Raw genomic sequence first — 25,394 nt, 5'->3', positions numbered from 1 at the left:
TAACACTCAATTACCTTTCTTGGTTACACTTGAATTGCCAGATGTATCGCATATTACGAATGATCTGATTCTTCATTCACCATAATGGCCTTTGGTGCCATCTAAGATACCAAGTGATTGCCCAAAGTTCAGTGGAAAATCTAAAGAAGATCCTTCAACCCACGTGATGACATATCACCTCTGGTGCTTTTTGAACTCATACGTGGACAATTCCATTCATCTTCGTCTTTTCCAATGAACCCTTACAGGTGCCGCAACAAAATGGTACATCGAGCTACCTCGAAGTACTTTTCATGACTTCAATTCGTTAGCCATGGCCTTTCTCACGCATTTTCAACTGCCGGTTTGTTATGAAACAGGTACCTATCTACTCACATCGCTTAAGCAAGACACTACAATGCACATATTTGATCATATCCATGAATGGAGATGTAGACGTCAACTAAACAAGTTCGAGATAGCTAATTAGTTGCTCACCGAATGGTTTACCAAATTGTTCATAGCCCTAATTGCTCGCGATATAGCCATGGTAGAATGCGTCACTGAAGAGCAAGCCATCGCTCGTGCCCAGTACTTGGACTTGGTCACCTCTCAGTCTAGCACCTTATATGAGTTATTACCTAATGCTCCACAGCCATCATTTGATCCTGCGACATCGAAGTCACCCGCTGTCCCTCCCATTGATGGAGTTATTGGTTCAGTATCCCAGAACCCTGTCAAAAATTCTTCCAAATAGAAGTCGGTCTCGAATACTGAACCCAACAGTTCATCTCAAAACACTCCAAGCCTTGGTAAAACCTCAAAGGTCCACGCTATCCAATCTATTGCCGCGGACAAATCCTCGAAAGGAAAAAAGAAAGGCAAAGGCAAAGCTAAAGCTGATGCCCCGAAACAGGGTCCTCCCAAATTGTCTGCCGGCGAATCATCGCAATAGAAACCTAAGTATCCCTGCCTCATTTGCGAGGAGGATCACTATACTAAGGATTGTCCACGATGATCCAAAGTTAGTTGATTTCTCAAGGGGACCCCTACTGTCCTCAAAGAGCCTTTTCCGTCTCAGCAAACTCAGATGGTAGACCAACCCGGTCTGCTTCCTATGGATCTCAAGTGTTCATGATGAGCACACCCATTAATGTGGCTTCCTGATCAAAGGATTATCAAACTCCAGCTCCCACAACAAGGAAAGAAAAAGAAGTTCCACCTTCTTCTTCTGCCCCAGGTTCTGGCTCAACGCTACAATATTGTTGAATATTTGGCTCAGGCGCCATCAGCCATGTCGGCTCTTGAGGTACTCTAAAGCTGCGCATCGCAATGAAAATTTTTGCTTTCAACTATCATGGGTATTGATCCCACAAATTCTAATTTGGTCTATTTCGATCTAGAGAACCATGTTCTAAGACTCCCTCATCAGATTGCCTTTCTTATTCAGGAAATCATTAATGAAAACACCATCCATCACACTGTCATCGATGAAGGTGCTTCTACCTACATCATGTCAACTGCGTGTTGGAAGGCTATTGGTTCCCCTACACTAAACCAGTCTTCGAACACATTGGAAGCTTTTGATGGGCATGATTCATGACCCTTCAGTGTCTTACCCATCCTTGCCATCACCCTGGAAAGCAAAACAATGCAATTCAAAGTAGACATTGTTGACGCCAATCTCAATTATAATCTTCTACTCAGCCAAAGTTGGACCCATGCCATGCATGCCATGGCCTCCTCTTTATTTCGTGTGATCCATTTTCCCCATCAAGAGAGGATTATCACCATTGATCAACCGTATTTCTTTGCCTCTTCCTCGTCTGATGGAAACATTCCTTATGTCAAGCACTTTTGTGCTCCCTTTGAGAGTGTGAGGGTAGGTCTCTTCAAAGATTCTGCCTTAATGGAAAATTTTCCACTCCCACCTCCTCATGTTGCCTCCGTCAACATGATCTCGGTCAAATATGATCCCTGGATCATACCCACGCTAGGTTTGGTTGATGCTTGGGGCGACATCATGCCACTTAGTCCCGCCGAGGTCAACTACATGGAAGTTGTTTCGGTCGTGAACTCTTCATCCTTTGATTCTCATATCGCAAAGACCTCTCTCGACATGTATTCTCACTCCCCTTGGCTTGGCACTTTGGAATCATCCGATCCCTTAGCCAAGACCTTCCTCACCGACGAAGGTATCATGGAAATCATGTCTCTCGAGGAACCACCATGGATTGATACCCATCACTGCTCCTCGTTCCTACCTCGCCCGACGGTCATGTCTACCTCTTTTGAAGAGTCCTCTTCTCCATATCCACCATCGACTATTGCTCATGAAGTATGGTAGAAAGGAAATTTGGGTAATATTACGCAAACGATGCCGATTGACATTTCTATCAAACCCGGTGTCATTGAACATGTTCATATTAGAGTATCTTGTTCTCGAGATGAGATCAAGACATATATTCGTCTTTTTAAGGAATTCAGTGATGTGTTTGCATGGTCTTATGAAGAAATGCCTGGCATTGATCCCAGCATCGTGGTGCATGAAATACCAACGTATCTGGATGCAAAACCCGTTCGCCAATGGCTTCGTCCAGCGCACCTTAGAAAGGCTCCTGCTATTAACGACGAAGTTGAAAAGCTTCTCAAAGCTGGATTCATTTATCCCATTCCCCTTACAGACTGGGTGTCCAATATCATCCTAATGAATAAAAAGTAAGGCACGATCCGCATTTGCGTGGATTATCGAGATCTTAGTCGTTCCTATCCTAAAGACAACTATCCTACTCCCTTCATTGATCAAATCATTGATGAATGTGTCGGGAGCAAGATCTTTTCCTTTATGGACAGTTTTTCTGGTTACAACTAGATCAATGTTGCACCGGCTGACCAAGAGAAGACAGCCTTTATCTGCCCATGGGGTATGTACGCATACAAGAAGCTCCCTTTCGGCCTAAAAACATAGGGCCACATCTCAGTGGCAATGTCCTATGTGTTTCATGATATTCGCAACATTTTCCAACCTTACTTGGATGACCTTCCAACCCATCCTCGTAAGCGACAAGATCACCCAAACCACCTTCGATAGATTGTTCTACGCTATAGGCACTATAACATCCGATTAAATCCACAAAAATGTGTTTTCTACGTAGAATCAGGATGACTTCTCAGCTTCATCATTTCCAAGGATGGGATTTTCTTGGATCCACTAAAACTCAAGGCCATTTTAAACTTACCCCCTCCATCTTCACTACACCAGCTCTAAAGCCTCCAGGGAAAAGCCAATTTTCTTTGTCGTTTTATACCCAACTACGTCAAGCTAGCTATAGGATTTACCGAGTTGCTCAAACCAGGAACACCCTTTACATGGGATGAGACATCCCAAAAATATTTCGATGATCTTAAGGTTGTCCTCATAAATGCTCCTCTGTTGCATCCACTAGACTATTATTGAGATTACTTCCTTTACCTAGGCGTAGCTTCTAGCACCATAGCTATGGTGTTGGTTCAAGATGACGACGAAGGTGCTAAACACGTGATCTACTACCTGAATTGGAATATCCTCAACACTAAAACACATTATGCACATGTTGAGAAGTTGGCTTTGGCCACCGTCTAGGTTGTTCAATGTTTTTGGCATTATATTCTCTTACGAATGACTATAGTGATTTCTAAATGCAACCCTATGACCTACATCCTGACTTGTTAGTTGCTGGGGGGCAAGTATTCTAAATGGATCATTATCCTACAAGAATTTGATTTGGTCTTCACTATGGCCAAATCTAAGAAGTCACTTGTTTTCACGGAATTGATCTATTCCCTTCCCTCCAAATCTCTCCCTGCTGGTGCAGATGAACAATTCCTAGATGAGACCCTTTTCCTAATTAGCACCCTTGATCCATGGTACGGTGATATCATCATGTATCTCCAAACCTCCACGTTTTGGTCTGCATTGACCAAATATGATTGTCGAAGGATTTGGCATCATTCTCAACCCTACCACATTATTGGTGATACTTTATACTGTGTCGGTGTCGATTCTGTTCTTCGTCGATGCCTCACGATTGAGGAAGCTGAAAGAGTTCTCAATGATTGCCACTCCAGGGCATGTGGTGGTCATATGTCTGGTTATGCTACAGCTCAGAAAATCCTTCGCGCTGGTTATTTCTAGCTGTCCATCTTCAAAGACTGCATTCTTGCTATCTACAAGTGTCACGAATGCCAAATCTACCAATGCAAGATGCACACCCCACCCACTCACCTACACCCCATCATTACCATTGGTCCCTTTGCCAAATGGGGCATTGATTATATGACATGTAACCCTCATTCGGCCAGGGGGCATGGCTACATTATCGTTGCTATGGATTACTTCACCAAATGGGCCGAAGTGATGCCTACATATTCGGCAGATGGTAGGATGACGGCTCAATTCCTTTTTAACCATGTTATTTCTAGGTTTAGCATACCCCAAGCCATTGTGATTGATCATGGTTTCCATTTCAGAGATTACATGATGGTAGAACTGACATCTGCATTGGGCTTGCACCACAATGGTGCGACCCCATATTACCCTCAGGCCAACGGCCAAGTTGAAGCCATGAACAAAGTTTTGGTCACCATGCTTCAGTGTAATATTGGGATGCACAAGTCAAATTATCATCTCATGCTTTTTTTAGCTCTGTGGGACTATCGAACTTCAACCAAAGACGCCGTTGGTTTTACACCATTCCAGTTGGTCTATGGCCTAGAAGCAACATTGCCGATAGAATGTGAGATTCCTTCACTTAAGTTAGCTTTTGAACTCCTCCTTGAAACATTACCTGAAGAGGAACGCCTCTTATATTTAGAACGACTGGACGAGACTCGCCATCTCGCTGCCTTGGTCATCAAGGCACAAAAGAAATGGGTCAAATCCCATTTCGACTAGTCGGTCTCCCCTCACACTTTCTCTAAGGGTGATTTGGTCTTGCTATATGACCAAGCTAATGACAAGCTGGGGACATGCAAGTTCGAACCTATGTGGCATGGGCCCTATATTGTAAAACGTGTTTTGCAGAAAGGAGCCTATGAACTTATTGATTATGAAGGAAATCCTCTCGATAAGCCCCGAAATGGGTTTTACCTCAAAAAGTACTATGCTTAGGTAATCTTGCATAGTTACTTATGTACATTAGTGTGTGATTCATTTCTATACAATGTGGTTTTATGTGAAAGTTTTCAAACAACTCTCCTGTTTACTATGCTTTTTGTGCTTTGCAGATGTCTGCAGCTCCTCACGTCAGTTTCGCCGATGGTGCTTGCCGAAGTACCTGGAACTTATCATCCATGACATGGGCTATCTACAACCCTAACGATGAGTTGATCGACCTTCAAGGTATCTTCCTAGGTCGTACAACCAACAACATTGCTGAATACAGTGCATCATCAAAATGTTTTCAGAAGCCATCACTCTGGGCATCGGAGAATTGGTTGTCAACTTGGATTCATAGCTTGTCGTCCTTCAACTCAATAGGAAATATTGCACCAGGAACCCTCAAATATTATGAATGTATCTCCGTATCCATCTTTTGGAAAAACATTTTGACTATATTACATATCATCATATTCCTAGACGCATGAATACATTAACAGATGCATTAGCTAATTATGTGTTGGATATACATTTATGAAACATGTAAAAGATAAGAAAAACCATTTGTACCATAATAGACAGGAAATTATAACATATATACATATGTGAGAATGTTTGATACATCAAAACCCCAAAACATAATATGTATGTCCATAATAACATCGGTGGCTCGCAGGCCTTGCACATCCGTGGCACGCAGGCCTCAAAAAATATGTAAGTACTGGACCTAGGAATTACTCAGCATGGTGGTCATGATAGCACGAGATAGCTCGTACTACACGACTCAGCAATCGATGGATCTGATCTAAGACTCCCACTGTGTGCCTCTAGTACCACCGAGGCATGTCTCCTATCTGAGCATACTCAGGGATACCATGAGTCAACCCCTTGAGGTTCCTCGCAATCTCCTCCTCGTTATCGCTCCCTTCCTGATAAGGGGCAACAACATCAATAGGATGGGGATAACACCTAGCTATCGGGGACATCCCAACTAGTCACTCTGGTCCAACATCTACATACACAAGAGAAATGTTATAAGCATGCATATATTAAAAACAACTAAAAAAAAACATCAAAATCAAAAATTTGGTTTGGTTTTTACCTTCGTCATCAAAGTCCTCCCCATCTGGCAAGGGCATATCTGGGTCTCCATGGAAATCAGTGTTGCTTTATAGCTAGTCCTCCATGATGATTTTCTGTTGTCATAGCCAAGAAAAGAATGTTGTTCAGTAGGACATCTGCTGACCCCAGTGATCTTGGGCATCAAACGACTCTAGCGGGCAATCTGTGGATCGCATGACACAGGAGGATCAACCTCAGTCAACTGATACTGGAACAATGACACTCATTTCAGGAAAAAGGTCACGAGTATCAATCTAAAGCCAAATTGCTTTAGATTTTCTGCCTTCACCTTCGACAACTAGCATTTGATATTCATCTTCATAGCCTCTGCCCAGTTGAAGATCATAGGAGCTGTGCAGTCAATAGCATGAAGGAACTTTAACTTATTAGTCTCATGTTCCGCCTTGCACCCCACCACTCTATTGATGGTGAATAGAAGAACCCTCAGTGTCAAATCCTGCACACTAGAAATCTCAATCTTCCCACTTTTGGATTTCAGGGCCTTAGGACAATGCGCGACAAGCAGGGAAGATTTGCTTACCCCGACAGAACGTGACCCATACAAATTCACTGGCTCACCTCTGCGAGACAGCCTAGTGATGAAGTAGATGTCTGAAGTTGTCTACTCCAACTCCTAGTCCCTAATGACATGTTGGGTTGTGTTATATTCTTTCCACGACTAGCCCACGTAGTTAACCAAGGGGTTAGAGGGGGGGCGAAGCCCCCTTTTGTTGTGCCGATTGTGTAGCGGGGAGGGGTCACAGGGGGTTTGAGGCCTACCCGTAACCCCACTTTATGGGGTCCGGGTCAACACCCCAGAAAATTTTGGTTTTGGACCCTATGTTAGGTTGGGTGGACCCACCTATGGTTTTGTGCATGATTTTGGCACATGTTTTTTGGACGCGATGGTTTTATGTCCATGGTATTGGATGCTTCGACATGTATAAATATGTATTATAACATTGCAAGGAACATAATGAAAAATAAAGCTAATAGTCTCGGATTTAGGATCCAGGGGAAAATCTCTGTGTATATGTGTTTTATGTGTTATGCTCTCACATTGTTTATTTTATGTGTTTTAGAATTCATATGCAGGTAATTTCTGTACAGGGTTAAAACCTACATTTGGTATTAGAGTAGTTTTGGCTTCAAGGGGACGCCTTTGTTGCTGAGGGGTTTCGCTTGGGCCTATGGTAGACCCTTTTTAGTGGGAGATCTACAAGATCGATTCTGGTGGTGAAAGAAGATGGCGAACAGTGGAAAGATAGAGATCAAGAAATTTAATGGTCAGATTTTTGAGTTGTGGAAACTCAAGATGGAGGATCTGTGGGTGGATAAACATCAATGGATCATGGTAGATCCGAGTACTAAACAAACGGGAGTGTCCGATGAAGAATGGAAGAAGTTGGATCGGAAGGCAAAAACACAATACAATTTTGTGTCTCAGATTCAGTATTGCCGTATGTATCAGGGGAAGCTATGATGAAGGCTTTGTGGGACAAGTTAGGGACTTTGTACCAATCTAAGTCTCTGGTGAATAAACTTTTCTTGCGGAAAAAACTGTATAACCTAAGGATGAAAGATGGAGACTCGGTGACAGAGCATCTAAATGAATTTAATACTGTGGTAAGTCAGTTAGCATCTGTTGATATTAAAATTTCAAATGAAGATAAGTGCATCAGTTTGTTGTGTTCTCTACCAGATTCATGGGATAGTCTAGTTATTGCAATAGGTAGCAATGCAACTGCCTTGTAGTTTGATGAAATAGTCTCATCCTTACTGACAGAGGAGATGAGACAAAAAAATATGGAGAGCCAGAATGGTGGTGCCTTGTCTATACAAGGATGGTCCCAGAATAGAAACAAAAATAAGTCATCAAGTGGGAGATCTAAATCTAGAGGGAGATCTAAATCTCCAGGAAAACTTGTAAAGGTGGTGTGCTAGAAATGCAGAAAGGAAGGGCACTACAAAAGGGTTTGTAAATCTAAAGCTCCCGATAGAGGAAAGGGATCTGATGATGCTCCTTTTGCAGAGGCAAAAACCACCTCAGATGAAGGTGGGGATGTGTACTTGGCTTCTTCAAGTACACATGTAGATCATGAGGCATGGTTGATTGACTCAGGTGCATCCTTTCACTTCACTCGCCATAGAGAGTGGTTCTATGAGTATGAGAAATATGATGGTGGTGATGTCTTCTTAGGGGATGATAGGAAGGCTAGAATCATTGGTCATGGAAAAGTAAAGTTGAAGTTGCAAGGTGGAAGGGTTAGAACACTTCCAGGTGTTTTGTATATTCCTGCATTGGCCAGAAATCTGATTTCTATAAGCAAGTTGGATGATGCAGGTGTAAAAATAGTGTTCGAGAAGGATACCTACAAAATTGTTTAGGGAGCACTAGTATTGATGCAGAGAGTTTGAATTGGAACTCTATACAAGCTACAAGGTAGCACTGTTATTGATGGGTGCAATAGTTCTATGGTTCCTGAAAGAGGAGTAGAAAATCTAGTGGTCTCTGGAGAGAAGACCATGTTGTGGCATCAAAGGCTTTGACATATTGGAGAGAAGGGCCTTCAAATACTTCATGGTAAAGGTATGGTAGAAGGTATGAGTAATAGCTCTCTGGATTTTGATTTCTGTGAAAATTCTGTATATGGGAAGTAGAATCGAGTGAGTTTCCCTTCTAGTATTAATAGGGCGAAACATATATTAGCACTTGTGCACAATGAAGTGTTTGGACCTGTGAAGGTTCCATCACTGGGTAAGTCTGTGTACTATGTATCATTTATAGATGACTTCTCAAGGAATACATGGATACATTTCCTTAAGAAGAAATCTGAAGCCTTTGACAGGATTAAAGAATTTAAGGCTCTCGTGGAAAATCAGAGAGAGAAGAAGATAAAGGTGTTGAGTATAGATCATGGTGGAGAGTTTTGCAACAAGGAATTTGAAGAATTCTGTAAGAAGTGTGGTATAGCACGAAAAAAGACTACTCCATATACACCTCAGCAAAATGGAGTTGCAGAAAGAAATAATAAGACATTGATGGAAAGGGAAAGAAGCATGCTCAGTGGTGCCGGGTTAGGACAGGAATTCTGGGCAGAGTTGGTGGATACTACATGTTACCTGGTCAATAGGTTACCTCCATCAGTGTTGGAGGATAAGTCTCCACAAGAGGTATGGACTGGTAAGAAACCCTCTCTTTCACATCTAAGGGTATTTGGATGTGATGCATATGTACATGTTCCAAAGGAGAAATGAACCAAGTTGGATAGTAAATCTGAAAAGTGCATCTTTATTGGGTATAAGGATGGTTTAAAGGGTTCTAAGCTTTGGAACGCCATCACACGGAAGGTTGTGTACAACCGAGATGTGGTGTTCAGAGAGTTAAAAGATGTTATTAAACATGAAGTCCAACCAAAGGAACCTGAGAAGACAGAGTTTGAGCTTAAGGAGGAAGAATTAGACTCTACAACAAAGGAGGTATCAGAAGATGAAGAGCCACAAAATCTGGGTATGAGAAGATCAGTTCGAGAAAGAAGGCAACCAGAAAGGTATATTCCATCTACTTTCTATTCAAATTTTGCTTTATCTATTACTGATGATGATCCCAGAACTGTGAAAGAAACAGTGGATTCAAAGGATGGAAAACTCTGGAAAGAGGCCATGGTTGATGAAATGGCATCTTTGCATAAAAATGAGGCTTGGGATCTGGTGGAGTTGTTGGCTGGAAGGAAACCCATTGGCAGCAAATGGGTGTTCAAAAGAAGACAAATGCAGAAGGAAAAGTGGAGAAATACAAAGCTCGGTTGGTAGCAAAAGGCTTTTCCCAGGTGTCAGGAATTGATTTTGGTGATATTTTTTCTCCTGTTGCCAAGGTAACTTCTATTAGATTACTTTTATCTATTGCTACTACTTTTGATTTTGAGGTAGAACAGATGGATGTGAAGACAACATTTCTTCATAGGGATCTGGAAGAGGAGATCTAAATGAAGCAACCTGAAGGCTTTGCAGTGAAGGGTAAGAAAGAATTGGTATGCAAGTTAAAGAAGTCTCTGTATGGATTAAAACAATCACCAAGAATGTGGTATCAGAAATTTGATACATTTATACAAGGACTTGGCTTCACCGGAAGCCAAGCAGATCACTGTGTGTATTTTAAATTAATTGGTGACCGTGTTATTTATTTGGTTATTTTAAATTTGACATGAAAGATCTTGGTGTTGCAAACTATATTTTGGGCATGGAAATTAAAAGAGATCGGGCAAAGAGGAAGCTCTAGTTAAACCAGAGGAAGTATGTCGAGATAATATTGCAGAGATTTAATATGCAGGATAGTAAACTGGTGAAGGTTCCTATTCATGTAGGTGTAAAGTTATCTGTTGAATAGTGTCCCAAGACACGAGAAGAGGAAGAGGACATGTCCTTTGTTCCATATGTAAGTGCAGTCGGTAGACTGATGTATGCATTGGTATGTACTAGACCAGACATTGCACATGTAGTGGGAGTATTGAGCAGATTTATGTCAAAACCAGGGAAGGAGCACTGGACAGCAGTGAAGTGGGTTTTCAGGTATTTGCGTGGAACTAGTGATTATGGTTTGTACTACCAAGGAAGACCAAGATTGGACAAAGTTTTGGATATTTGTGGCTTTGTTGATGCAAACTGGGCTAGAGATTTGGATCAAAGAAGATCTACAAGTGGGCATGTGCTTAACCTATTTGGAGGTGCAGTTAGTTGGATGAGTAAGAAACAATCTGTAGTGGCACTATCAACTACAAAGGCAGAATACATGGCAGCCACTCATGCAAGTAAGGAAGTAGTTTGGTTGCAGAGATTGTGTTCAAATGTGGGGTTAGTACAAGGAGCTATAAGGATAGACCGTGACAGCCAAAGTGCAATTTTCTTGGCAAAGAACCCTGCTTATCATTCAAAGACAAAGCACATTGATGTTCAGTATCACTTTGTGAGGGATATGATAGAAGACAAAAAGGTGTTGCTGGTAAAGGTGGACACTTTGAAGAATACTGCAGATGCATTGACAAAATCTATGAGCTCTAAGAAGTTCTCTTGGTGTAGAGAGACACTTTTTATTTCAGGGTTGGAAAAATGACTAAGATCTCTTGTGGCCCCCTGTGGAAAGAAAACAACAAGTGGGAGAATGTTGGGTTGTATTATATTCTTTCCACGACTAGCCCACGTAGTTAACCAGGGGGTTAGAGGGGGGCGAATCCCCCCTTCGTTGCACTGATTGTGTAGAGGGGAGGGGTCATAGGGGGTTTGAGGGGGCCATAGGAGAGCTTAGTTATTTATCCAACAATCTCCCACTTGTTGTTTTCTTTCCACATGGGGCCACATGAGAGCTTAGTTATTTATCCAGCCTTGCAATGACCATTGTTTCTCTACACCAAGAGAAATTCTCAGAGCTCACAAATTTTGTTAATGCATCTGTAGTATTGTTCAAAGTGTCCACCTTTACCACCAACACCTTTATGTCTTCTATCATATTCCTCACAAGGTGATACTGAACATCAATGTGCTTGTCTTTGTATGTTAAGCAGGGTTCTTTGCCAAGAAAATTGCACTTTGGTTTTCACAGTCTATTCTTATAGTTCCATGTACTAACCCCATACTTGAACACAATCTCTACAACCAAACTACTTCCTTGCTTGCATGAGTGGTTGCCATGTATTCTACCTCTTTAGTTGATAGTGCCACTATAAATTGTTTCTTACTCATCTGAATGATAGTGCCTCCAAATAGGTTAAACACACACCCACTTGTAGATCTTCTCTAATCCATATCTCCAGCCTAGTTTGCATAAAAAAAGCCATGGATATCCAAAACTCTGTCTAATTGTGGTCTTACTTGGTAGCACAACCCATAATCACTAGTGCCATGGAAATACTTGAAAACCCGCTTCACTGTTGTCCAATGCTCCTTCCCTGGTTTTGACATAAACCTACTCAATACTCCCACTGCATGTGCAATGTATGGTCTAGTATAGACCATCACATAGATCAGGCCACCGACTACACTTGCATATGGAACAAGAGACATGTCCTCTTCCTCTTCTTGTGTCTTGGGACACTGTTCAACAACTAACTTTACACCTACAGGAATAGGAACCTTCATCGGTTTACTATCTTGCATATTAAACCTCTGCAGTATTGTCTTGACATACTTCCTCTGGTTTAACCAAAGCTTCCTCTTTTCCTAATCTCTTTTAATTTCCATAGCCAAAATATAGTTTGCAACACCAATATCTTTCATGTCGAATTTGGAGGACAATTGGGTCTTCAAATACTAGATAATTTCTTTGTCATTTCCAACTAGCAACATATCATCCACATACAAGACCAGATAAATAACACAGTCACCAATTAATTTAAAATACACACATCTACTTTGCTTCTGGTGAAACCAAGTCCCTGTATAAATGTATCAAATTTCTGATACCACATCCTTGGTGATTGTTTTAACAGATACAAAGATTTTTTTGCATAATAGTTATTTCTTATCCTTCACCGCAAAGCCTTCGGGTTGCTTCATGTAGATCTCCTCTTCTAGATCCCCATGAAGAAATGTTGTCTTCACATCCATCTATTCTACCTCAAAATAAAAAGCAAAAACAACAGATAAAAGTAATCTAATAGAAGCTACCTTGGCAACAAGAGAAAAAATATCACCAAAATCAATTCTCAACACCTAGGAATAACCTTTTTCTACCAACCGAGCTTTGTATTTCTCCACCTTTCCTTCTAAATTCGTCTTCTTCTTGAACACCCATTTGCTTCCAATGGGTTTTCTTCCAGCTGGCAACTCTAGTAGATCCCTTGCCTCATTTTTGTGCAAAGATGCCATTTCATCAACCATGGCCTGTTTTCAAAGTTTGCCATCCTTTGCATCTACTGCTTCCTTCACAGTTCTGGGATTATCACTAGTAATAGATAAAGCAAAATTTGAACAGAAATTAGATGGTCTATACCTTTCTGGCTACCTTCTTTCTCGAACTGATCTTCAAACAACATAAGTTTCTGGCTCTTCATCTTTTGATTCCTCTTTTGCTGTAGAGTCTGATTCTTCCTCCTTAAGCTCAAACTCTATATTCTCATGTTCCTTTGATTGGACTTCATGTTTAATAACATATTTCACCTCTTTGAACACCACATCTCAGTTGTACACAACCTTCCTTGTTACTAGGTTCCAAAGCTTATAACCTTTTAAACTATCCTTATACCCAATAAAGATGCACTTTTCAGATTTACTATCCAACTTTGTTCTTTTCTCCGTTGGAACATGTACATATGCATCACATCCAAATACGCTTAGATGTGAAAGAGATATCTTCTTCTTTATTTGGTTTTCCACCAGAGCCTTAAATTCTTTGAACCTATCAAAGACTTCATATTTCTTCTTGTGGAAATATATCCATGTATTCCTTGAGAAGTCATCTATAAATGATACATAGTACACAGACTTACCCAGTGATGGAACCTTCAAAGGTCCAAACACATCACTGTGCACAAGCTCTAATATCTGTTTCACCCTCTTACCACCAGAGGGGAAACTCACCCGATTATGCTTCCCATATACACAGTTTTCACAGAAATCAAAATCTAGAGAGCTATTACTCATACCTTCTACCATACCTTTACCGTGAAGTATTTGAAGGCCCTTCTCTCCAATATGTACAAGCCTTTGATGCCATAGCATGGTCTTTTCTCCAAGGACCACTAGATTTTCTGCTCCACTTTCAGGAACCACAGAACTATTGCACCCATCAATAACAATGCTACCTTGCATCTTGTACAGAGCTCCAATCTGGACTCCCCACATCAATACTAGTGCTCCCTAAACCATCTTGCAAGTATCTTTCACGAACACTATTTTTTACACCTACATCATCCAACTTGCTTACAAAAATTAGATTTCTGGCCAATGCAAAAATATGCAGAACACCCAGAAGTGTTCTAATCCTTCCACCTTGCAACTTCAACTTTATTTTTCCGTGACCAACGATTCTATCCTTCCTATCATCCCTTAAGAAGACATCACCACTATTGTATTTCTCATACTCGCAGAACCACTCTCTATGGGGAGTGAAGTGAAAGGATGCACCTAAGTCAATCAACCATGCCTCATGATCTACATGTGTACTTGAAGAAGAAGCCAAGTACACATCCCCACCTTCATCTGAGGTGGTTTTCGCCTCTATAGAAGGAGCATAATCAGATCCCTTTTCTTTATCAGGAGCTTTATTTTTACAGTCCCTTTTGTAGTGCTCTTCCTTTCCGCTAGTACACATTTACAAAGTTTCCTGGAGATTTAGATCTCCCTCTAGATTTAGATCTCTCATTCGAGGACTTATTTCTGTTTCCGTTTTGGGACCATCCTCATATAGACAAGGCATCACCATTCTAGCTCTCCATATTTTTCAGTCTCATCTCCTCTGTCAGCAAGGATGAGACTATTTCATCAAATTGCAAGACAATTGCATTGCTACCTATTGCAATAACCAGACTATCCCACCAATCTGGTAGAGAACACAACAAACTAATGCACTTATATTCATCTGAAATTTAATATCAACAAACAATAAATGGCTTACCATAATATTAAATGCATTTAGATGCTCTGTCACCGAGTCTCCATCTTTCATCCTCATGTTATACAACTTTTTCTGTAGGAACAATTTATTCACCAGAGACTTAGATTGGTACAAAGTCCCTAAATTGTCCCACAAAGCCTTCACCGTAGCTTCCCCTGATACATTCAACAATACTGAATCTGAGACATACAACCATATTGTGCTCTTTTCCTTCCGATCCAACTTCTTGCATTCTTCATCGGACACTCCATTGGTTTAGTACCTAGTTCTACCACGATCCACTGATCTTTATCCACCGACAGATCCTCCATCTTGAGTTTCCACAACTCAAAACTCTAACCATTAAATTTCTCGATCTCTAGCTTTCCACAACTCGCCATCTTCTTTCACCACCAGAATCATCCCGCAGATCTCCCATTGAATAGGGTCTACCACAGGCATGAGAAAAACCCCTCAGCAACAAAGGCGTCCCCTTGAAGCCAAAACAACTACGATACCAAATGTATGTTTTATCCCCGTTCAGAAATTACCTGCATACGAATTCTAAAAACAAAAATAAACAATAGTGAGAGCATAACACATAAAACAAACATACCTAGAGATTTTACCCTGGATCCCAAAACTGGGACTACTAGATTGATTTTTCATTATGTTCCTTTCAATGTTACAATACATATATATACATGGCAAAGTATCCATAAACCCCAATCCATTAACCCTGGATTAGAACATAACCGTAGTTCCCTTGATCGGATCTACAAAATACCATGGAAAAAAAACCATCGGGCCCAAAACCATGTGCGAAATGCATGCACAAAACCATAGGTAGTTTTTCCCACCTAATAGGTAGGTTCTCCCACCTAATACTAGGGTTAATCGTGGAAAAAATTTAACACAACCCAACAAATTTCTTTACTATTTTTGCTATTTCTTGTTGATCCGACTCTCTTCAATTCCCTTGGAGGGAGATCCCATGATCAGGGCCAATGGTTTGCCCGGTTTACCATCCATGAAATGTGGGGAAGTACTGCGGGGTTTCCATGCTTTCATTCCAAGTAAAAAAAACAAAATATATATCTCCAAAAGAATTGATTATTGTTCCCTTTCTTATATGTGTAATACCATTTTCCTTGGTCATATAGAAGTGGATTTGTGGAAGTACTCCACGGTTATCCATGCTTTCATGCCAAGTAAAGAAAGGAAAAGATGTATCTCTGAAACAATTGATTGTTGTTCCCTATCTTATATGTGTAATACCATTTCCCTTGTTCGTGTAGATGTGGACTCATGGCCTCTTTCTGTAGGTGATTTGTATTGTTTTCCTTCCTACTATCGTGGAAGTAAAAAACCAAACTAAACTTATGTACACAAGAAGGTTACTATAGATGTTGCCATATTTTCTAATTTTTTTAGGGTTATTGTAGATTGATGGTTTGGCGAAAATAAAATCCAACTATTTTTTTGAAATAAAGGCTAACTTTTCTAATAAAAAATAAAAAATTTGTGGTGACGCCTTTTAATATTCAGTGTACAATTTGGTTTAAGGAAACTCAAATATTTATGATCAATGATGAAATTGAGTTGTGCATATAAATATATTGACTTGTGAACAATTGATTTAATGCGAGGGAGGGGGGACTGACAATTTTACAGAATTAAGGGAAGTATTGCAAAATATACAAATTCATTGAAGATTGTTGAATTCTTTTTTCAGTAGAGAAGGGAATACGTTCCACACATGGGAAATCATTGTTACTGTCACTTAAGTACTTGTTGCACTCCCTTTGAATGTTCCTTCTCTTTGAGAATTTGTTAGCTTACAAGAATCTCGAGTTGAATCGTTTTTCTCAATAGCGAAACCTGCAATTGATGTTGATGTTGAAATCCAACAAGACTGCTATGAGTCCTTTGCCATGTATTGTGTTGGAAGATATCTCATAGCTTGCTTGGGTGGGGAGGAAAGAACTATTGAGTTCACGAAGAGGCAGGGGAATTCAAATGCCACAACACCCCTATTGGAGCCTTTTTGTGAAAATGGATTTGTAAAGCAACCCTTCCCTCTAAATTATTTATTTAATCCAAGGAGGCTTGGGCAGTGGTTCTTCCAAGTTGTTAAATTTGGCATTGTTCAATATATGATTATAAAGCCTCTTTCTACAATTATAGCAGTGATGATTGAATTATTTGGTGTTTATGGGGAAGGAGAGTTCAAGTGGTATTACAGGTACAACTGAAGGTGGCACTGGGAACTTTGACAAATACCTCACAAATTCAAGGCTAATAAAACATATCAGAAATTTTCCTTTTTTCATTGGCAATATTGTATAGTTGGTACATTGACAACAAGTTAGTATCTAATAAAACATATTAGAAATCTGCTATCTTTTATGGAACAAAAGACACATGAAAAGACAATAAGGCCATATTCATTATGGTAAAAGTCATTCATAGAAATAAGATATAACCAATTTTGTCATCATCTAAGTACAAGACGAATTCCTTAGTGGTTAAGAGCACTACTACATCACCACCATTACGACACATGAGAGAAACTGAAGATCCTCTCCCAACATATGGTGGTCTAAAGAGAATGTCAAGCTGTAAAAATATTAAAATAACAAAAATAAACATAGTTGTTTTTTACAAAATTTAGTATCCAGAGTCAATGCAAAAGAGCATTTAAGCAAAGTCCCTGAAAGATCTCTGCTTTATAATCCAATCAATGAGTTTGAGCCCTTCTCTGAAAGTATATGGGTAGAGACCTCTAAGGTCCATATATTCTTGCCTCCGGGGAAAATACATACTTCAATGAAGAGGGGGTTTTATTGGAAAATGTCTCAACTTTAAAGAATAATGGGTTTCCTAGGCATGTGCTAGGGAAACTGTATAAAGAACACCCACAATTATTCAGTTGTTCTGCAACAAAATTGCAATTCTATGAGAACCTTGGAGTTGGTAAGTTTTCTCTTATAATAATATTGAATTGTTTCCTCTTTCTTCTCAATGATGATGTACATAGAAAATTTGAGACGTTTGCTAATGGTCTAAATGGGTTTCAAGTTGAGAAGAACAGAATTTGTTGTTTGTTTGAAAAAAATCCACTCAAATGTAGTGGTATGCTAGAAAAGCTAATGTTGTTGGCAAGTATCGGTTCCCCTTGGGATGATATAAGCATGCTATACCATACCAAGTCTAAACTTTTTATCAACAATTCAGAGAAAGAATTATTTTCTATAGTAGATTTTATGTCAAACTTGGGACTATGAAAGGAAAATATAGGCAGCTTCATTTTACAATATCATGAGGTTCTTAAATGGGACCCAAGAAAATCCATTACAGAAAATCTAGATATTGCAAGAGTTAGTTTGGAATAAAAGGAGATGATAAAGATGATTTTATTTCATACTCACTATTTGCATGCAGATGACTTGATAAAGTTGAGTGAAGATGTTAATTGCATTGGCCTTGACAAGCGGGGAGTTGCTGTGTGTATCCGAGAACATCTAAACTCCACAACACCCATGACTCTACTGTCTAAAATTTCTTTAGAAAAATGTCATAATATACCATCTGGAGATTCATCATTACTCCAATGAATAGATGATTTAATTTCCCATTGATAACTTCTCTATAAAATATACAAGTTGTAAGACGATTATATAAAGAAGCATATATTGAAACAATTTTGCGCAATAGAAATGTTAATGAAGTTATCAGTTAACTTGCAGTCTCTAATATTATTTAAATTGGCAACAATCTCAATTCAAATTCAACTCACATTTTTGTGATACAATTGATACATATATATAATATGTCCATATAAAATTTGATTTGGAAATATCATATGCAATAATTCTGGAACTCTAACATATACAATTAATTAGTAAACTACATAATGATAATGAATGCAACCTTTACATTACAGATATGGTCCAAAATACTTTACTAGCAATCCTCTGAGTATGCTACGGGATATCTATGTATATTTCTCATGGCTGTAGGTAATATAGTCATCTCATACAAGAATTTACCTAGTCAAATCCAATGCACATCGATATTTTACTAGAAATAAAAACACCATCTATTGTCAAAAGCATTGATTTTATGGAAGCAATATACATAAGCCTGTAGAAACTGGATATAATATTTGTTATTTGTCATCAAGCTTGATTTTGAATTTGTTAGAATTATAGATAATACTTGTTACTTGTTACCCAACTCGATTTTGAGTTAGTGAGTCTTAGTAGCCAAACATGTGTCGGAAATTATCTGTGCATGACTAGAGAGAAAATTTTCTTTTGTTTCCTCTTCTATGTCATGCAACAAAAATTTGTATTAGGCATATACCCTACTGCCTCCAACTCCCCATATAAATAATCTACAATTCCATAAAATTTCTTAGATTCTGAATGTAATTTGTGTCCTACAAAGAATGTATGCATGTTGTTGTTTACCTCAATCGAGCTGAATCCTAGAGTCTTCTTCAGACCCCTCTCTTTCATTATTGTTCTCACCTTTTTTACATCATCACACCTGCCAATTGCAACATAGATGTTTGACAACAACACATAACATGCAGAACTCTCAGGCTTCAAGTCAAGAAGGTGTTCTGCAACTTGTACTCCTAGATCAGTATAGTTATAAATTCTGTAAGCATTTAGCAAGGCTCCCCATACACTAATATTAGGTTCTAATGGCATCTTTTCAATAAAATCGTATGCCTTATCCACAAGCCCAAAGCGGCCAAAAAGGTCATCCATGCATGCATAGTTCTCCACCTTGGGTGTAATACAACAATCTTGAATCGTGCTATCAAATATTTTCTGTCCCTTATCAATCAAGCTGGCAGGGATGCATGCAGACAATACACACACGAAAGTGATTCCATCAAGTTTCACTCTTATCTGTTGCATTTGCCAAAATAAAGCAAGGGCATCATCACTGTAGACATGCATTCCATATCCTGCAATCATTGTTGTCCATGAGACCACATATTTTATAGGAATTTTATTGTAGAAACATAATGCAAAATCTATGCTTCCCACTTTGCCATACATTTCTATAAGGGAATTCCCCACATGCACATCTGACTCGAATCCTCTTTTAATGTTATAACCATGGATCCACTTGCATTGATGTAGAATTGCTAGATCAGAAAATGTTGGGAGCACACTCACCATAGTAACAAAATTAGGTTTCATATACTCCAGTTTCATTTGATTAAGAAGTGCTATTGACTCAATTGCATGTCCATTTTGGGCATAGCTAGCAACCATTGCATTCTAGGAAAAAAATGTCTTTTTTAGACATTTTTTCAAACAATTGGCATGCAGTAGTTATGCTTCCATTTTTTTCATAGAGATTTATAAGGTTTGTTTCTACCACAACATCTTAATCAAATCCACTTTTGACTATATAGCCATGAACCCACTTGCTCTGTCACAAAACTCCCACTTGGAGACATGCAAGCAGAACATGCACCATGGTGATTGAGTCTAGTTTCATGTATGTTAACTGCATTTGATAGAAAAATGTTAATGCCTCGTTAACACATCCAAGATAGGCATACCCAATGATCATTGTAGTCCATGAGACAACATTTCTCTTTAACATTTTGTAAAACAATTGGCATGCAATTTCTATACTCCCACATTTTCTATACATGTCTATTAGAGTACTGCCCAAAGCATCATCTAGGTTGAATCCCCTTTTAATAACATAAGCATGAATCCACTTACAACACCACAGGGCTCTTGAATGACCACATGCCTATGCCAAACTCAACATGGTGACTGATACAGGTGTAACTTGTGCAACTCGCATTTCATGGAAGAGTGAAACATATCCATCAATCATTGCATTCCATACTACAACATCTCTTTCAGGGATTTTGTCAAAAACTTGGCATGCGAGCTCTCTACTCCCACACTTGGTATACATATTTATTAGAGAACTCCCCACGAACACATCCCACTCAAACCTTGTATTGTGAACAATGTATTCATGGATCCATTGGCCTTGTGGCAAGGCTCCTAAATGAGCACACGTCTGCATTAAAGATGCCATCATTACTGAACTAGTTGTCATGTTTTCCAGACACATTTGGTTGAAGAGATCCAAGGCTTTGCTAGCATACCCAATCTAGGCATATCTAACAAGCATTTCATTCCATGAAACTACATATCGTTTTGGCATTCCATCCAACATTTGGCATGCAAATTCTATGCATCCGCATAATTACAATTCTGCTCAAATTACAACTTCCAATTTTTTCATCACATACATAAGGTATTATTGAAAATACAATGTAAAACCAATTTTCCAAATCGAAAATATGCTTCAAATTTCAGCAATATGATATGGATTTCATAAGATTCTACAACCATTGTTACTAAAATCCACTATCCAATGATACTCTGAATTTCTGCTATTAATTAATCCTTCAAGAAACCAACTAAACAATGAATACAAATAAACAAAAACCTAGCTATCATGTATTAAACCCTAACTCGCTTTTTCCAGGTTGATGGTGATGTCCAACAAGTATATCACTACAGGTCAAGGTCTAGTAAACCCTTCTAATGCGAGTACATGAACATAATTCCGTCACATCTATGCAACATCACCACATATAGGAACCTTCTTACACAATTTGGATATGTTCGTCTAGGTTTTACTATGCAAGAAATAGGAAGTCCGCTTCCAAGGAAACTCTGATCAAGGTGTGGTCCCTAATTACTTTGTTCAAGGTATAGTGAAATTCATAGATGACTATTAAACTGTAAATTTTTTTCGTATTTTTGTGGCTCACTAGTCCTATGTTTCCTTCATATTACTGAATTGGGCTCAAATCACATAGAATATACAGAGAACAAGAATATCACACATGTAGGAGCATCTATGTTACAAAAACATAGTGCTAAAGGGGACTCCTACACACCTGCAACTCAACAATGAGGACTTTAGTCTAAACATACAAATTTATACAAACGAATAAAACAAAAACCCCTAAAATCCAGGGTGAATTTTATCACTCGCATTCCATCTGGATTCCATAATTCGATAATATTATTTGTTGCTTGGTTAAGATCCTGCAAACTGGGTCGATTGACAGATATATTAAGAACCATCAGTCACCATTCCCCCAACTAGATATAGAGGAAGTGAAACAACAACCTTTGAAAACCCAATAGAAGAATAAGTGAAACAAAAACCTTCGAAAACCCAATAGAATAATAAGTGAAACAACAACCTTCGAAAACCCAATAGAAGAATAAGTGAAACAATAACCTTCGAAAACCGAATAGAAGATTTAGTAACCCTTCTCTATGGAGGAAAAATAACTTGAACCCTACCCTCGATTTCTAGAGAGGTATAGGGAGAAATATCCCCTGACCAGTTTCATTTTTTGGAAATCAAGGCAATTAGAAACAAATGTGACATGAAATTGAGGGATGGAAACAAATATGACCTACAAACTAGGCGAATCAACGGTTGATGGCTTATTTGTGCTTATTTTCTATTGGCTCAAATATAATAATTATCTATTTTTTAAGTAATTTTTGGGCTAACTATAGAAAATTGGTGTAATATAAAAAATTCACCCCTCCAAAACCTAAAACCCCTTAAATTTCATCCATGGGCTAAGATTCACCCCTAAAATTTTCTATGGTTGAAGTGGAACTTTAACCACACTTAGTGATCAACCAGTTAACTGATCAATCAAACCAAAATAATTGTTACATGCAGAGAATTCAAGTTACCGAATTGAGATGGAGATTCCAAAGCATTGTACTATCAGTTGTAGCATATTCCCATGTGTACAGGTGGTGCACGCAATTAGAGGAAGGACCTAGAGGAATTTCACAATTCAATAGAATGAATTTTCTAAATATTAGGGGCTATTTTCCTCAAGGAACAACACAAGGAAATAAGAGCTTTGAGGGTTTGAAAATTGGCTAAGTGGTTGATAGAGTCAGTCAACCAGGAAGAGGGATAGACTATACACTTGTAGGGTGTGCTCAATATTGAGAAAACATATGTATTTCATCTCTATTCTCTGATTAATTCCTTACAGATATGAAGGGTTTTTGAGCAATTTCTTTCCCCTAGATAAATATCTGTGCATGTGTGATGTTTTCTTTTGCATGTCTATGATTTCTGTTCTAGATGGTGAATTAACTTCCATAGATTAGTAGAGTAGCTTTAAGTCTTGTGATTTAGTAAATTTCATGAGCAATTTTGTATACACACATTAATTTCTACATGGTATCAGAGCAAGATTCATTGTAGAGCAGAGATTTCAAAGTTATCATTGCAGGAGGATCAAATTTGTAGGATCAGTTCTTCATAGCTAGAAGGATGTATTTACATGGAATCAGGCTTGAGTATGCGCTTAAGGGAAGCTCAAATTATGTTGCTTGGAAGGAACCCATGGAGGCAGTGTTGGAAGATAATGGACTGAATGAATTCATTGATAATGATATCCCGAAAACAACAACATCTGATGCTCAAGATCAAGCATAATGGAAGAAGTGTGTAGGCAAGGTAGGGATAATCATATTGGAGGGAGTGAGAGACCATATTGTCTCAAATATCCATGGGAAAGAGACTATGTATGAAATGTGGCAAGCATTGACAAATCTATTCCAAAATAGTAGTGGCCACAAGAATATGACACTCAAGGAAAAACTTAAAAATATCAAGATGCAGAAGAATGAGACCATTCAATAGTACCTGAGTAGGTTCAAACAATGTCATGATGAACTTGGTCAAGGTGGTGTTACTGTAGCAAAGGATTATTTGGTGAGCCTATCCATTCTAGGCCTTCCCAAGAGTTGGCACAACTACCAAGATTTTGTGAATGGGAGGGATAAACTTACAAATTGGGAATGTGTATGGTCCAATTTGGTACAGAAGGAAATAAGGTGGAATACTAGAGACAAGACTTCATCCAAGGGTGAGGATGAAGAAAAATGTACCTTGCCTAGAAAGGAAAAGAAGGGGAAAGGGAAGAAATCCCAATCCAAAGTAGAATTTAGTCAAGGGGGAAATAAGAAAGACTTGTCTAGAATCAAGTGCTTTCAATGTCATGAATTTGGGAACTATGCCAAAAAGTGCCCACACAAGAAGAAAAGAAAGAAGACCTCATGAGGAGAATCAGGTGAAGCTTTGGCTTCACAGTTCTAGCTTGAATTTACTGTCATTGCATGCAAGGAAAAAACAATGATGGGAAGAATTTGGTATCTGGACAATTATTCCTCATTCCATATGATAGGGAATAGAGGATTCTTTAGTGATTTGGAGGAGAAGGATATTTGGATGCACATTGAGATGGGAGATGATGGAAGGTACAATGCGGCCCAGATTGGTACAATCACCTTTCAGAGGGAGTTAGGCTCCCCTCTCAGACTCAAGGATGTGATGTTTGATTCGGGTCTAAAGAAATATCTCGTCTCCATTCCAATTTTAGAAGACTATGGTTATGATTTTATATTTAGCAAAGGAAAAAGATCCCTAAGACACATAGCCATAGGATAGGTGAAGTAGATCGGGGATCATGTGAAGAACCTATACAAACTAGATGTGGAGGATTGTGTTGCATTGAGCATAAAGGTAGAGAAGGTGCAAAGCCATGATGTCAGAGGACTTTGGCATAAAATAATTTGTGATTTTCATCATGGCACCTTGAAGATCATGTAATAGATAACCATAGGCCTCCCTAAAGGAGCACTAGAGTAGAAAGATACATTCAAAGGGTGTCCTTTGGGGAAGTACACAAAAGCCAATTTCCATGATCAGCACAAAAGAGCACATGCATTCCTTGTAATGATCCACTCTGATGTTTGTGGACCTTTCTCAACAAATCCACTGGAAAGCACAAATATTTTGTCATTTTTATTAATAACTTCTCATGAAAGTGTTGGATCTTCTTCATGCGAAAGAAGGATGATACTTTCTCTGAATTCAAAGCACTGGTTGAGAAAGAAACGTGCAAGAAGCTGAAGGAGTGATAATGGATGTTAGTACATGTAGAATGAGTTAGAAAATTATGTGCAAAATAAGACATTCGACAAGAGTCGATAGCACCCCACAACCCACAACAGAATGGGGTGGCTAAGAGGAAGAACTGTAGCATTATGGGAACAACAAGGGTGATTTGCATGTTAGAAAATTATATATTACAGTGCAATGGGACACATAAAATATATTGCAGAAATATAAACACAGAAAACACATAAAACAAGAGAGACACAAATATACGTGGTTCACCCAATTTGGGCTACGTCCACGGAGAAACAACCACTCCTTCCTTTTATATTATCCAGCAAATTGAAGATATACAACCTACAACAGATCCATTGTAATACCCTCTTCACTCTCGCTCAATCTTCTCTCTCTTTCTCGCTCATAATACAAATCTACATAGACACAATACAATTCCATCATATATAGTGAGGGGTTGCCTTCTAGGGCAAAAAAACCTAAATTAAACATAACTTCTACTGTCATATCTCCAGCTAATGAACGACCCAGTTTGAATACAAA

General features: G+C 39.0%; 1 protein-coding gene across 1 annotated transcript in view; it reads right to left on the bottom strand.

Moving 5' to 3' along the window:
• Positions 1–20,122, bottom strand: part of LOC149177046 (pentatricopeptide repeat-containing protein DOT4, chloroplastic-like) — a 65,515-nt gene extending 45,393 nt beyond the window's left edge. Inside the window, exon 1 of the mRNA XM_089421654.1 lies at positions 19,380–20,122. Coding sequence (XP_089277780.1) covers positions 19,380–20,122 — 743 coding nt within the window. The remainder of the gene's footprint in view (positions 1–19,379) is intronic.
• Positions 20,123–25,394: the final 5,272 nt, after the last annotated feature.

The sequence above is a fragment of the Pinus tabuliformis genome, chromosome 4_1 (assembly GCF_031772625.1).
Source record: "Pinus tabuliformis cultivar Carrire ecotype Pingquan chromosome 4_1, CPIR1, whole genome shotgun sequence".
NCBI classification, from domain to species: Eukaryota; Viridiplantae; Streptophyta; class Pinopsida; order Pinales; family Pinaceae; genus Pinus; species Pinus tabuliformis.
The sequence above is the reverse complement of the archived record's forward strand: the minus strand, read 5'-3'. Positions and strand labels throughout refer to the sequence as shown.